At 37.8% G+C, this 12,593-nt stretch overlaps 2 protein-coding genes across 5 annotated transcripts; one reads left to right on the top strand and one right to left on the bottom strand.

Annotated features, from left to right (window-relative positions):
* Positions 1–161: 161 nt before the first annotated feature.
* PAH2 (phosphatidic acid phosphohydrolase 2) lies at positions 162–9,314 on the top strand. 4 transcript variants are annotated; one of them, XM_021428054.2, is made up of 13 exons: positions 258–1,015; positions 1,424–2,903; positions 3,136–3,946; positions 4,300–4,880; positions 5,006–5,079; positions 5,980–6,064; positions 6,335–6,421; positions 6,582–6,654; positions 7,453–7,496; positions 7,947–8,075; positions 8,168–8,266; positions 8,623–8,759; positions 8,854–9,314. In XM_021428054.2, the coding sequence occupies exons 2-12, from the start codon at positions 1,560–1,562 to the stop codon at positions 8,677–8,679; spliced, it is 3,384 nt and encodes a 1,127-aa protein (XP_021283729.1). In that variant the 5' UTR covers positions 258–1,015; positions 1,424–1,559; the 3' UTR covers positions 8,680–8,759; positions 8,854–9,314. The 4 variants fall into 4 exon arrangements, with proteins under 4 accessions (XP_021283732.1, XP_021283731.1, XP_021283729.1 ...); XM_021428055.1 differs by lacking the exon at positions 258–1,015 and adding an exon at positions 1,023–1,138; XM_021428057.2 differs by lacking the exons at positions 7,453–7,496; positions 7,947–8,075; positions 8,168–8,266; positions 8,623–8,759; positions 8,854–9,314 and adding an exon at positions 5,821–5,875 and having other exon boundaries at positions 162–1,015; positions 6,582–6,633.
* A 494-nt stretch (positions 9,315–9,808) lies between these two features.
* On the bottom strand, positions 9,809–10,368 carry LOC110416178 (calcium-binding protein CML37-like). The gene has a single exon (XM_021428058.2). The coding sequence runs from the start codon at positions 10,331–10,333 to the stop codon at positions 10,046–10,048; it is 288 nt and encodes a 95-aa protein (XP_021283733.2). The 5' UTR covers positions 10,334–10,368; the 3' UTR covers positions 9,809–10,045.
* Between the last annotated feature and the right edge of the window lie 2,225 nt (positions 10,369–12,593).

The following is a 12,593-nucleotide window of genomic DNA, read 5'->3' on the forward strand; positions in this document are numbered from 1 at the left end:
TTTACTTAGTTTTGCCAGCAATTTTTTGATCAGGTTTCTGCGTTGTCCAGTGTCCCACCAATCATTGAAAGGCTTTTGATCCATGGTATCCTGATGATTATCATCATCATTTCATGTAGTTTCATAATTAGACTTTCCAGTTTGCTCTTAATGCATAAGTTTCAATCCCGCAACCTTGGGAATTTCGGAAGCAAATTGTTTGGGAAATGGCTTAATCACTAGGCTGACTCTCGATAAAGTTATTCTATTGCAAAATGATAACATTAGAGTACAAATGGGCTTGGGTCATGGGTTAGACTTGGTCTAGGTTCTTTTTATCTACTTCCATGGGTGTATTTTTTTTCCTTTATTGTTCTGCACATGAACCAGCCCATCCTAGTTAGGGTACTTGCAAGAAGCATGAATCCATCCGGCCATAACTTCGAACTCTTCTAATGATCCAAGACCAAAGACACCTGACAACTTCACCGAATGTGTTAGGACATTAGCAATGTCCATTTTTTAACTAATACCAAAGGTACAACAGGAACAGACAAACTTATCCTGATTAATTGAAAGAGAATCGAAGGTGCCAACAACTATTGAACCAAGTTAGATACAGCACATCCTACTCTGTTTTGATTCCTAGTTAACCACGTTTATAAAACGATAGCTTGTATGGGGTTTGGTCTTAACAGCAAAAACCAATCTCTGTCCATGATCCCATACCTTGTTTTAACGTTTGGTATGCTGTGTTTTTTTCGTCCCACAAATAAAAGAAAAGAAACATGGTGTAACACTCTTACACCTAAGTCATATCTGTTGCTGACATGTCATCTCTTTTTTATCTCGCTCTCTCTCTCTCGACATTTCCGAAGTAAACACTAAAGACGATCTCTCTCTCTCTCTCTCTCTCTGTTGAGATCACGAAACCGTTGGTCTCTCTTGGCTGTTTCTCCCTTCCCTCCTCTCTCTCTCTCTCTAGCTCAAAGCCTTTCTCCTTTCCAAGTCTGTTTCATTTTCCGTTTAGATAAAGGTTTGATTTTTCTGTTCTAAGTTGGGTTTTATATATGTATACATGCCAATAGTTTCTGGGTACATTCCAATGCTTCAACACGAATATGCTTTAATTCTTTCAACTGCCATTCTTTTGTTAACGGTTGGTATTTTATTTGGTTTAATGGGTCACGTCTCTTTTCTTTTCTTTATCTGTTTTCTTTATTTTATTTGCGTTGAATTTACAACTGAGAACAAGAGAGTTTCTCAGCCGTTTTTCCTCTTGTTTGGTTTGATTAATGCTTTTCTTGTTTGTTTCTTATTTTTGTGTCATTGGTCATGGAACAATTCACAAATTTATCTTGTCTTTTTCTAAGTGGTGCGCATAACTATTTTCTCTTTTGATCATGTTTTGGAATTTGAGATTTTATCATCTGGGTGTTTGCAGAAGCTAAAACTCTAGGCTTTTCCATGGAGATTTCCAGAATCCCACTTGTCTAAGTCTATCTATCAAGATTTTGAATTATGATTGATTTTTCTAGTATCTGAGATCTGGGTGGTCTTAGAAATTTGAACGCAGGAGGATGTACGCTGTGGGGAGGCTAGGCAGCTATATCTCCCGCGGTGTCTATACAGTTTCTGGCCCCTTCCACCCTTTTGGTGGTGCTGTGGATATAATTGTAGTGGAGCAACCCGACGGGAGCTTCAAATCATCGCCTTGGTATGTTCGGTTTGGTAAATTTCAAGGGGTTTTAAAGACAAGGGAAAAGGTGGTTAGCATCAGTGTTAATGGCGTTGAAGCGAATTTCCACATGTTTCTTGATCATAAAGGGGAAGCATACTTTCTCAGGGAGGCAGATGTTGAAGAAGGGGAATCTGAATCTGTCTCATTTCCTTTTTCTTCTGGCGATGAGACGGATGAGCCGTCTTCTGGTAATAGGAGGCCAATGAAGTCCAAAAGTTGCAACTATGATGCTGATAAGTCGAACTCAGTGGGTGAAGTCGACGTGAGCAATGGGAAGGCTATGGCTAGGACTAGTTCTCGAAGGTCAAGGATTTTTGGGCTTGTTTTTGGAAGGAAGTCGACAAAGGAGGATAGTTACGAGGAGGTGGTAGGTGGGGCTGGTGTAATGAGGGTAGGTTCATTGGAGCGCGCTGAGATTGCTGCTGACCTGTTGGAGGTGAAGTGGTCTACCAATCTCGCCTCTAGTAGATCAAAGAATAATACTTCTCGATTTTATTCTACAAATGATACGTTGGACAGTAAAGGTGCTGAAGAGGATATGGAGATTAATGGTGAAGAAAACCAGTTTCACACTTCTGTACATGATAAGGAGGAAAATAGCATTGATCACCAGACATTGCTAGACGAAACTGATTTCTGCAACAACCAGAAGGTCAGCTGTTCTGATTCTGGCCTTGCGAACCTAGATTATTCTGTTGAGGAAGCTAGCGTACAAGTGTCTTGTGCAAGCACGGAGCAACAAGTTGTTGAAACCTCCTCCTTAGATCAAGGTTCTACGAAAGAGAAATGCGAAGCAATAGCCAACATATCAGGAACTATTGATGAGTGTAGTGTTGGGAATTCTGATCATAATAACAATGAGACAGGTGCTGTCTCAGGGATCAGTGGTCCTGATGTGCAAAGTCAGTATAAGATTGAATCATGTAGTGAGAAGACGTTCGATGAAGAACGAGCTGATAATGAAAGGAATGCTGGTTTACCAGGCGGTGGCATTTCCAATGAGGAGACTGTTTCAGACAGAGTCCATTCTTTTCTTTACCACGAAACATCAGAGAGCTCAGTGGTGACATTGGATGGTTCTGGTGAACAAACTCATGAAACACTGTGCCTTTCTGATGTAGGAAATGGGAAAGTACATATTCACTCTGAAACACGGGTTACAACGACTGAGCTAGTGCCAGAGGTGAACTCACATCCAAAATGTTATATTAGTTACAAGAGATATTTTAAACAAAATAAGATTTGAAGGATATGAATAATTTTGTAACTTATTTAATAATGCATTACTCTTTTGAAGCCACGAAAACTGCTTAGGACTACATTAGAAATGATGTTGCCTAATCTTTCTCTTTGATTAGTACTCTCTTGATGGTCAAAAATCTTGCTGAGCTGACTTATTGGATGGTTTTCATCAGGTTACGGTTGTCAAGCAAACGGAGGACATGGAGTTAGATTCTGAAGGGGCATTAACAGTGTCAGAATCCTACTCCCAAATGGTCAGTGTTGACCCTGTAATTGGTTCAGTGGAAGAAATGAAGTCACATAGTATTCACACCACTTCCACTGTCAGTGATTTAGGTGATCAAGCTGAAGATGAGAGAAATACCAAGGATTTTCTCCATACTTCTTTGGAGTCTGTTGATGAGTCTCAAAATTTTTGTGGTGATAGTGACCCAAAGAGAAGTGTTCCACCATCGGAGAGTTCAGAGGATGAACAATTCCTTTTCAGTGACCTTGATGAATTCAAAATCCATGAGCCAGATTGTGTAAATAAAGATCTTCATCACTCAATTTGTACAGAAAGTGAAGAAGTAAATGGTTTATTTAATGAAAATAATGAGTCGTATTTAAATTCTAACAAGTGTGAACAGGAGAATCCATCAACTGATCTGGAAAACTCTGTAGAAAAGTTAAGGATTGTCTCTAGCCCTATGAGTATTTATAGAAATCATAGAGTACCTGGAGAGAAAAATGGTTGGCAGGCAGAATCACTACCTAATATGTGGTCTCCTGTTGCCAAGTTTGATGCAAGCAATCATCGTCCTCTAAGCCATTCTCTGGACTCAAATTCTGAAACTGTGAGGTGGACATCGATCAAGACAGATGATTCAAGCTGTGTAAGGTCACATGCAGATGAAGAACAGCCATTAGCACATGAAAGGTCTAGTAGTGAAGATAGTGAGACTTCAGGGAAGCTGAAAAATACATTTTACAATCCTGCTGTTGGTAAGAGAACTTGGTTATCATTTTTCTTTTTTGATAAATTAGAGAACTTGGTTATCATGTATTATTTACACTTCTTGGGATTACATTGCTTTCTCACTTTTGGGAAATGCCATGAATTGAAATATATTTTACTTTTAAGTTCCCTTCTATTTTGCAAAAAGACAGTAGAACATCATTCAAGAAACTATTTTTTTTATGTGATGGATACCAACTTTGTGCTATGAATAAACTTGTCCTAAAGTGCAACATACTTGTTTGTTATGATTTTAATTAAATGTAGAAGATATATTCTGTCTGTTTTGGTGTGCAATGCTGCAAATTCTGGAAAGTGACATGCGTTGTGCTTTATGCAGAGATATCTCTTTGCAAACACTTATTATATGAAGGGATGGGGGCTGAAGCTGCCTCTCAAGCGTTTGATGCTGAAAAATTGGATAGCAAGAAATTTGGCTCTTTAGGTCCTACTGCTGTGAAGAATGATAGGCTTGTAGTTCGAATTGGTGGCCGTTACTTTCCATGGGATGCAGCAGCCCCTGTTCTTTTAGGGATGGTTGCATTTGGAAGTGAAGAAATATTTGAACTGCAAGGCATGATACCTGTTGACAGAGTGGAGACATCTGTTGAAGGGGATCCTTCTAAAGCCATAGTCTCCCATAGTGGAAGTTGGAGGCTTTGGCCTTTTTCTTTGAAAAGAACCAGATCTAGGAAGGCTGTGCAACCGGCTTCAGTTGATATCAGAGGTTTGGATGCTGAGAATGCTGCAGATGGTACCGTTGTCAGTGATGATGATAAAAATTTGCTTAAAGCCAGGCAAGTGAAGAAGATGATCAGGGCAAAAACTCCAACCTCTGAACAGCTGGCATCGTTGAATCTAAAGGATGGGATGAATCATATAACCTTCACATTTTCCACCGCTATGCTGGGGAAGCAGCAGGTCCTTTTCATTTCTTACTTGAAGTTACATTCTCTTTCTGAATTCTTTATTAGTTTTTTGGTAAGATCTTTTCTGTTTTAGCACTTGTAGTTGGATGTGCTCACTACAAGTCATGTACTAAACAGGTTGATGCCAGAATCTATTTGTGGAAATGGAGCGCTCATATAGTAATCTCAGATGTTGATGGAACAATTACAAGGTAAGGACATTTACAAGATTTGCTAATGCAGAACAATGTTATAGTAATGTTTTGCATTGAGTATTGGACAATTACAAAGTTCTCTTTCTTGAAATTAAATGTCAGATTTAGATAACAACTGCATGTCGCAAAGTGAATGATAATTGAACATGTGCTCCATGTTGTAATGGGTGTAACATTAAATTGGCAATCAAATTTATTGGCCTGTGTAAGGTGTTGCTTAGCCTAGGTAGTCAAGCTTGGTCATAGTTGATTTATGTGGGGAATCTCCATCGAAGTTGATTCATCCCATCAATGGGCTGAGTTTTGGGTTAATTGCATAAGAAACACATGCATGGTATAGAACGAAGAAAACATAGATAGGGACCATAGTCTGTTGGACAGGGTGAAACAGAGAACAATGATATGATAATTAGGTTATTAGATATAACAGGTGCATGGGTGAAATCATTTGCAGAATGCTAGCTGATTTGATAGCCCAAGAAAGTGGCTGTGTTTAGGTTTCAGGCTGTCCATACTTCTGGCATTTCAGTCATTTCAAATGTACTTGCTAGGAGTTTGAGCTCTATGGCTGCTGGCTTTTTTTCTATAGTTCTCTGTTGCAGCTTTAGCATTGACTTTTGGTTAACCTGCATAATGTTTTGTTTGTCTTAAAATCTTAATCTTGGGCTCAAAATTCATGATGCCTTTTCTCAAAATGAATTCAGCTTGTTTTTCATAGTTCTACTCTTTGTTGACAAGGTATTGGAGACCGCTAGCATTACATAACGTTGAATTGCTCGTTGAAATTGTTACAGTAGGTTTCTTTATAATCTGGTTCTTTCCCAAGTTCTTAATTGCTGCAGACCAAGGTTTCTTTTGGTCATTTTTGGGTTCCCTAATTTTACATTGTTGTTACAGATCAGATGTTCTAGGTCAGTTCATGCCTTTGGTTGGGATAGATTGGTCACAAACAGGTGTTGCGCATTTATTTTCAGCTATTAAGGTAGGTTACTTTTCATCTTACATTTTAATTTTTGAGCCCATGATACTTTATTCCTTCCTGCACAACCCAAAAAATAAAAAAAAACTTTGGTTTTTTGAGCAATGTACAGTCTTATCGAAGGCCCTTGCAATTTACAATCATTGTCTTATATACTTTGTTAGGATTTTAGAAAGCAAAAGGTTTCTCAATGTTCTAAGAACTGTTAATGCATGAATATCTATTACAGTGTTAATATCTTGCATGGATCAAAATTCTTCTTCTATGTTGCAGGAAAATGGGTATCAGTTGCTTTTTCTTAGTGCACGTGCAATATCCCAGGCATATCTCACTAGACAATTTTTAGTCAACCTTAAGCAGGTGATCATGATAGTTTGGTGGTTTTCTTATATCAAACTGGAAAATGAGAATCAAGAAATTCAAGAGTTCATGTTTTCATTGTCCTTAATGATTTTTGAACTGACCACTGTTGCTTGTCAAAAGCAGAAACTGTTTAACAAACCTATCTTCATATCTGTAGGATGGTAAGGCTTTACCAGATGGGCCAATCGTTATTTCCCCTGATGGGCTTTTTCCATCCTTATATCGAGAAGGTAACTGTTACCATTTCAGGGATTTAATAAAACAGTTTTTGGGCTTTTCATATGCGAGAAATGTGACTATTGTTCTGGGCTTGCTTTTCTTATGCAACATATACCATTTTAATTAGCTTCTATCTTATTTATCTTTTTTGTTTTGTTCCATGAATCATCGAATCTAAAGTCTAATTAAGACAAAGGTTATGCTCTTTTAGATCATGATGCATTAAATAAAAAAAATATGGCAAAAGAGTATATAAATTGCCAACCGTGTGTAGGATAAGGCAAATACCCCCTTTTTCTTTTAAATTCACTCTAGTTGTATTACATCCCATAAGGACATGGTGCATTATCTTGAGGTTGTAAATCCTCACTAGTTCAACCCCTAGAGAGATTTATGACATTTCTGCAATAAATAAGATGAGCTGTAGCTGTACCTTTGGAAATAGATGCATGGGACATGCAATTACAACCTGAAAAATCAAAGTTCAGTTGTTGTTTCATGTTGAGCTGTAATGAATTAAATGAAGCCTTGTTCTATTTTATTTTGTTTCTGTTTCCAATTATGTTCCTTTTATGTAGGAAATTGAAAGATTCCTATTCATGACCACTTTGAAATTCAAATTAAAAGTTAAGTGGGCTTCTCATTCATGGTTAATATGCTATTGTTCTGATTTGGAGCATATACTTTTAGCCCTTCAAGCATATTAGAGTTTTCCAGACACCTTTTCTTATCTGTCTCTTCCTCCCCCACCCCCGAAAGATATCTCTAAACCTTATTATGTGGACTGAAACATCCTATGTATTTCTCAGTTATTAGAAGAGCTCCTCATGAATTCAAGATTGGGTGCTTAGAGGTTAGTTCTTTGCTCTGACATCCTTTTTAACTTCCAATATGTTGAACTTCTCTGATATGGTGTTGTGCTGTTAAATTAATTATGATTATTTCTTTCATTTGAAGGTTTTATTTATATCCCAATAGGTTGTGACTTTATTGCAATTCTCAACAAAATTAGATTTTAATTGTTGAGTTTTTTTTTTTGTTGAAAGATTTTAATTGTTGAGTTATAATATGCATTTTATATTATTGCAACTATGGACTTAGTTTTTTGCTCAAAACACATCAACCCTTAGATTTTAATCTGTCTTAATATTATGCAGCACAACTTGTAGCTTAAAAATTCTTTGTGGCTTTGTAGATACTGTGCATGACACTGAGAGATTTAAAAGCTTTCCAATATAGATAGGTAGATGATAGTTATGTCTTTGGGAACATTTTAACGCATTTTATATCTTTTGACTTGTAGGATATCAAGGCATTGTTTCCATCTGATTGCAATCCATTCTATGCTGGTTTTGGGAATAGAGACACCGATGAAATCAGCTATCTTAAGGTCGGAATCCCAATAGGGAAAATCTTCATTATTAATCCAAAGGTAATCAGGGCTTTAATACTTAAAGAAAGGCCACCAAAATGCTTCTGAGGTTACTGCACCAAACTCCTGTTCTAATGCTTTCAAGTTTGCAGGGTGAGGTTGCTGTAAATCGCCGGGTTGACACAAAATCTTATAGTTCTCTTCATGCTCTTGTTCATGGCATGTTTCCACCAAAGGCCTCCTCTGAGCAGGTTTTGTTACATTTTTCTTTTCCATTTATTACTTGCGGTGAGTGGAGTTCGCTTCCAACAGCGGTAGACTATGACTTCAAGCTTAGTATCACTGGGGCCTCTTGGGGATATTTCTGTTTGATAAAAAAAAAATGATTGCAAAGACAACTAGACTGAGTTTTTGTTATACTTGTTTAATGGAAAGAGATCCATTTGTTCCGTGCTTTCTTCTAGAATTTCTATCCTTCACTTAGGTGACATCTATTGTGCCAAGTTTCACCTTCTCCTGATAATACATTGTGTTTAAATTTTCAAGTTTAATTCAGTTCTTATTTGGGGTGTCTCATTCTCCACTTCATTACTTCTGTTGGTTACAGGAGGATTTTAATTCATGGAATTACTGGAAACTGCCTCTACCTCTGATTGATATTTGAAGTTTTCCACTAGAGTATAGCTTGACTGCTCGATAGTGAGATAGATGGATGATGTATGCGATCATTCTGGAGCTGTCCAGGTATATTTTGATCTCAGTTTTCCTTATTTGTTAAAAACTCTGGGTGGACTGCTGGATGGTTATCTGAAATGGATTGTGTCAATTTATATTCTAGGACCTGATTGGAATTGAGTTGCGGTTTCTTTTACCTGGTAGAGCGGTCAATCTTAGACATGTAGCACTTGAGTCAGAGACCTTCCAACTCTTGCCTGCACTTCTTAAGATCCAACGAGCTATGGCCATCAAAGTTTCAGAGTGGGTATATTTTTCAAATTTCTTATAACAAGATTGCCCTGGCAAATTACAGGTTATATGTGATCATGGCTTTTGGGGAAGTTCCATTACGCTCTTTAATGTGAAGGGCTGGGTGATTCACGGTTGTCCAAAGTAACTTATAGTATAAAATTTGCGTAGAAAGGAAAGGACAGTTCATCTTAGTTTGTATGTGGCTTCAGGGTAGTTCGATTTGTAATTTTGTATAGTGAATTCACGTGATTCCACAAGCAGTAAAACGTGTAAAACATTCATTAAGACTTTCAATTTCTTATACAAAATCAATCTTCAACATTAGTTCAAGGGAGATTGAGTTCATACATCATAAAGCTGGTATATGATGAATGTGTATAACTGAAATGAATTCTTCTTTGATGGAATTCCATAAAGCAAGTGAAAGTAGTTGTCACTAATCGGACCTTGTAAGATTCTGAACAAGTATTTGCTAACTTATTTTTTTCATCATCTATACATGGACAAATAATGCCAAGCCTCCCAGGAGATAGACGCAACTCATGGTGTGTGATTCATTGTGTGAGTGGTGGACTCTGGTCTTTGAGATGTGCAGGAAATGCTGATGGTTTGTCTTTTGAAGAGCACCTATTGATCAGTGATCGCTTGGTTTGTAAGACCTTGGTGGCTGGTGCTGTGAGGATTGAGGATTGTCAACCCCAAAAATACTTATTTATCTTATCACTCTGATAAGTTTTACTAGTATTAGACTTTTGTTTATGGATTTATCCAGAACTCTCTTGTTTTTGAGATTATCCGTTGTGAGATGCTTCCAAGTGTCTTTGAGCAGCTGCTCTTTTTGTAATTATTCAGAACAGGCTCTTCTTATGATAGCTTCCATGCCAACAGGAGTCTCAAATCTCAACGTTGAAGATTCTCCACGGCATTTTAACTTATATTAATAAAAACTCATCTTTCAAAAAAAAAAAAAAAACTCATATACTGATAAACAATTTGAACAAGGGGATGAACATATCAAACAAGAAAAAATGGATAAAGGGATGTTACTCGAGATTAACACTCTAGAAATACAAAATTCTCAAGTTCAAGTGCTTCTCTGCAAACTCTGCCAGGTTTTTGATCTCATTGTCATCAATGTAGCCATTGCCATTGGCATCCACGGATCGAATTGCATGCTTGCTCTTCCTCGTAGCAAACCATCCTCCCGCTGCTCGTATAGCATTTGCAAGCTCGTCTCTGCTGATCCTGCCATCTTTATCATCATCAAATTTCTTCAAGTATCTTTTGAACTCATCGATCGTCATTTCACGCTTGCCATCGACGGAGTAGCTACGAGTTTTAAGGGCCATTTTCTGATAATCCAAGACTGGAAAAGTCTGTTATTTCCGTGCACACTGTTTTGCTTGGTGGCCGATATGTAGGAGAGTTCGAAGGCTTCTTAAATTTATACCAATCTCCCCCTCTCTCCGTCGTGCTTTAGCTTTTGCAAATATAATTAGAAATTTGGCTTAGCACAATTAAAGCATGGAAGTCGAGTATTTAAAACAAAGTGCTTTTGAAAGTTTAGACAATTTCTATTGCTTAAGAAGCATAGAGCAATAGATGTATTACTAGCTTTTGCAAATGTTGCCTAATATTCTGTTGTTATCTATTACAAAGCCCATAGAGCCCCAAAAAGTAAGAGAAAAGGTTGCAATTAAGAAGTAATAAACCTTTGCTGTTTGTCCAAATCCAAGGAAGAAAGGACAACAACTGGCGATTAATCTATGGAAATTCTGTTTGTTAATGCTGCCGCGGCTAAGTTAGGCAACAAACACGGATCTCTCTCTATTTGGAACCATCGGAAAGGGTCATTAATGAGGATACCTGACCCCCTTAAGGGACAAAAACTGTACCAATGCATTTAACAGTTAGATCCCTGACGGCTTTATTCCCTAGAATCAATGATGGTGTTATGTTATTGGACTTCAGAATCCGAGGTTAAGGGACCCAAAAGGATTGTATATGGAAATGAGGAAGTGGATTAGGCCAATCACCAACGAAGAGTAAAGGGCTAGAAACCAACATCGAATCTCTTTATAAGAAATAGTATGTATGTGTGTGTGTGTGTGTGTGTGTATAACCAATTCCCAGTTGCCAGGCCAATTTCTTTGCTCACTCTCTGTTTACATTTGCTGCAAATTATCCTGAAAACTCAGGTGCACTCTTGATTCTTCTTTCTATATACATGAAGCTTGACTGCTCTGCCAGCATTAGAACCATATTTGCCCGAGTTCTTAACCTCAAATCTGTAAATCAAGTTCTTAACCTCTCTTTCAAGCCATCTTTCAGGAGTATTTTGAACCAGGAACAAGGTCGAGAGTGAAGGGAACTGAGTGATGCATGGTAGAATGTAAAGAAGCAAGCATAACATATAGAAATCTTTAATTCCAAGAGGTACAGTGGTTTGATCAAAGCAACACACACTCTATTGCCCAGGGCTTATATATAATCAGCACAATATTACATGTAAAGAATTTTACACCCAAATATTTGTCTGAAAACTCAACAAATTTGTGGATCTCATTTTCACCAATATAGCCACTGCCATCTGCATCTGCTGATCGTATCCCTCTTCTGCTCTTCCATCGGCCAAATCGTCCCCTGGTTTCATAAATAGCATTCCGGAGTTCTTCTTTGCTGATCCGGCCACCTTTGTCTGCATCTGACTTCTTTAACCATTGCTTGAACTCGGTCATCGTCATAATACGTTTTCCATCCATGGGGATGCTCCTACTCACGATATGGTCATGAAAACTATATAATTCAGGATAAATATGTATTTCAATGCTCATAGGGCAGGTGAGAAAGTCTTTGAGAAGTAGTGCAGGTGCAGCCCGGATTTATGCTGCTTGTTCTACCTATTTTTCCCTCCTATAATTCCCTTTTTTAAGAAGGAATGCAAATCTATGGCTTTCATTTAGGTTCTAGAATAAGTGCCACAGTGTGCTTCATGGAAAATTACATGGTATCACGTGCTGAGGGTATAAACCTACCCTTAAGTGGTTTGAACTTCGATAATTTGTACAAAAAATTCGATTGACTTGTGTAATTTAAACCGTCAATCAACTATAAAATATTCACTTCTTCCCATGTGAAACACAACCCTTGTTTCTTCAAAGCATCATTTAAACTTAATCTTTTCCGAAGTTACTTCACAGTATTCTGAGAATATGAGTCATTCATTGTATTTGCAAGTTTGCCTATAACTTTGTTCCTTTTTCGGAAAGCGGACGATTGTCATTAGAGCACCAAATAAGTGCATGAGTACAGCAACTCAGGGGGTTCTTTCCTGGAACAAACCAGCCCCCCTCAGCTTACCCGATTCCCATGTGCCAATCAAACAATAGCCACCTGGTTTACCTTGACTACACTGAACTCAACAGTGTCTCCCTATGATAAAAAGCGCCTAGATTACTAGATTGAACTCAAACTACAGCATTCCAGATGGTCACACAACAATTACCCAGAAATCACAACATAATCATCTCCCCTCACGGGCTGACCCGAAACAGGGAATCCTGATAATAATAGAACAAAGCATGCTATCCTGACTAACCACAATGTTTA

This window comes from Theobroma umbraticum, unplaced genomic scaffold, assembly GCF_002168275.2.
Source record: "Theobroma umbraticum cultivar Fairchild unplaced genomic scaffold, ASM216827v3 scaffold_51.0, whole genome shotgun sequence".
Classification (NCBI taxonomy): Eukaryota; Viridiplantae; Streptophyta; class Magnoliopsida; order Malvales; family Malvaceae; genus Theobroma; species Theobroma umbraticum.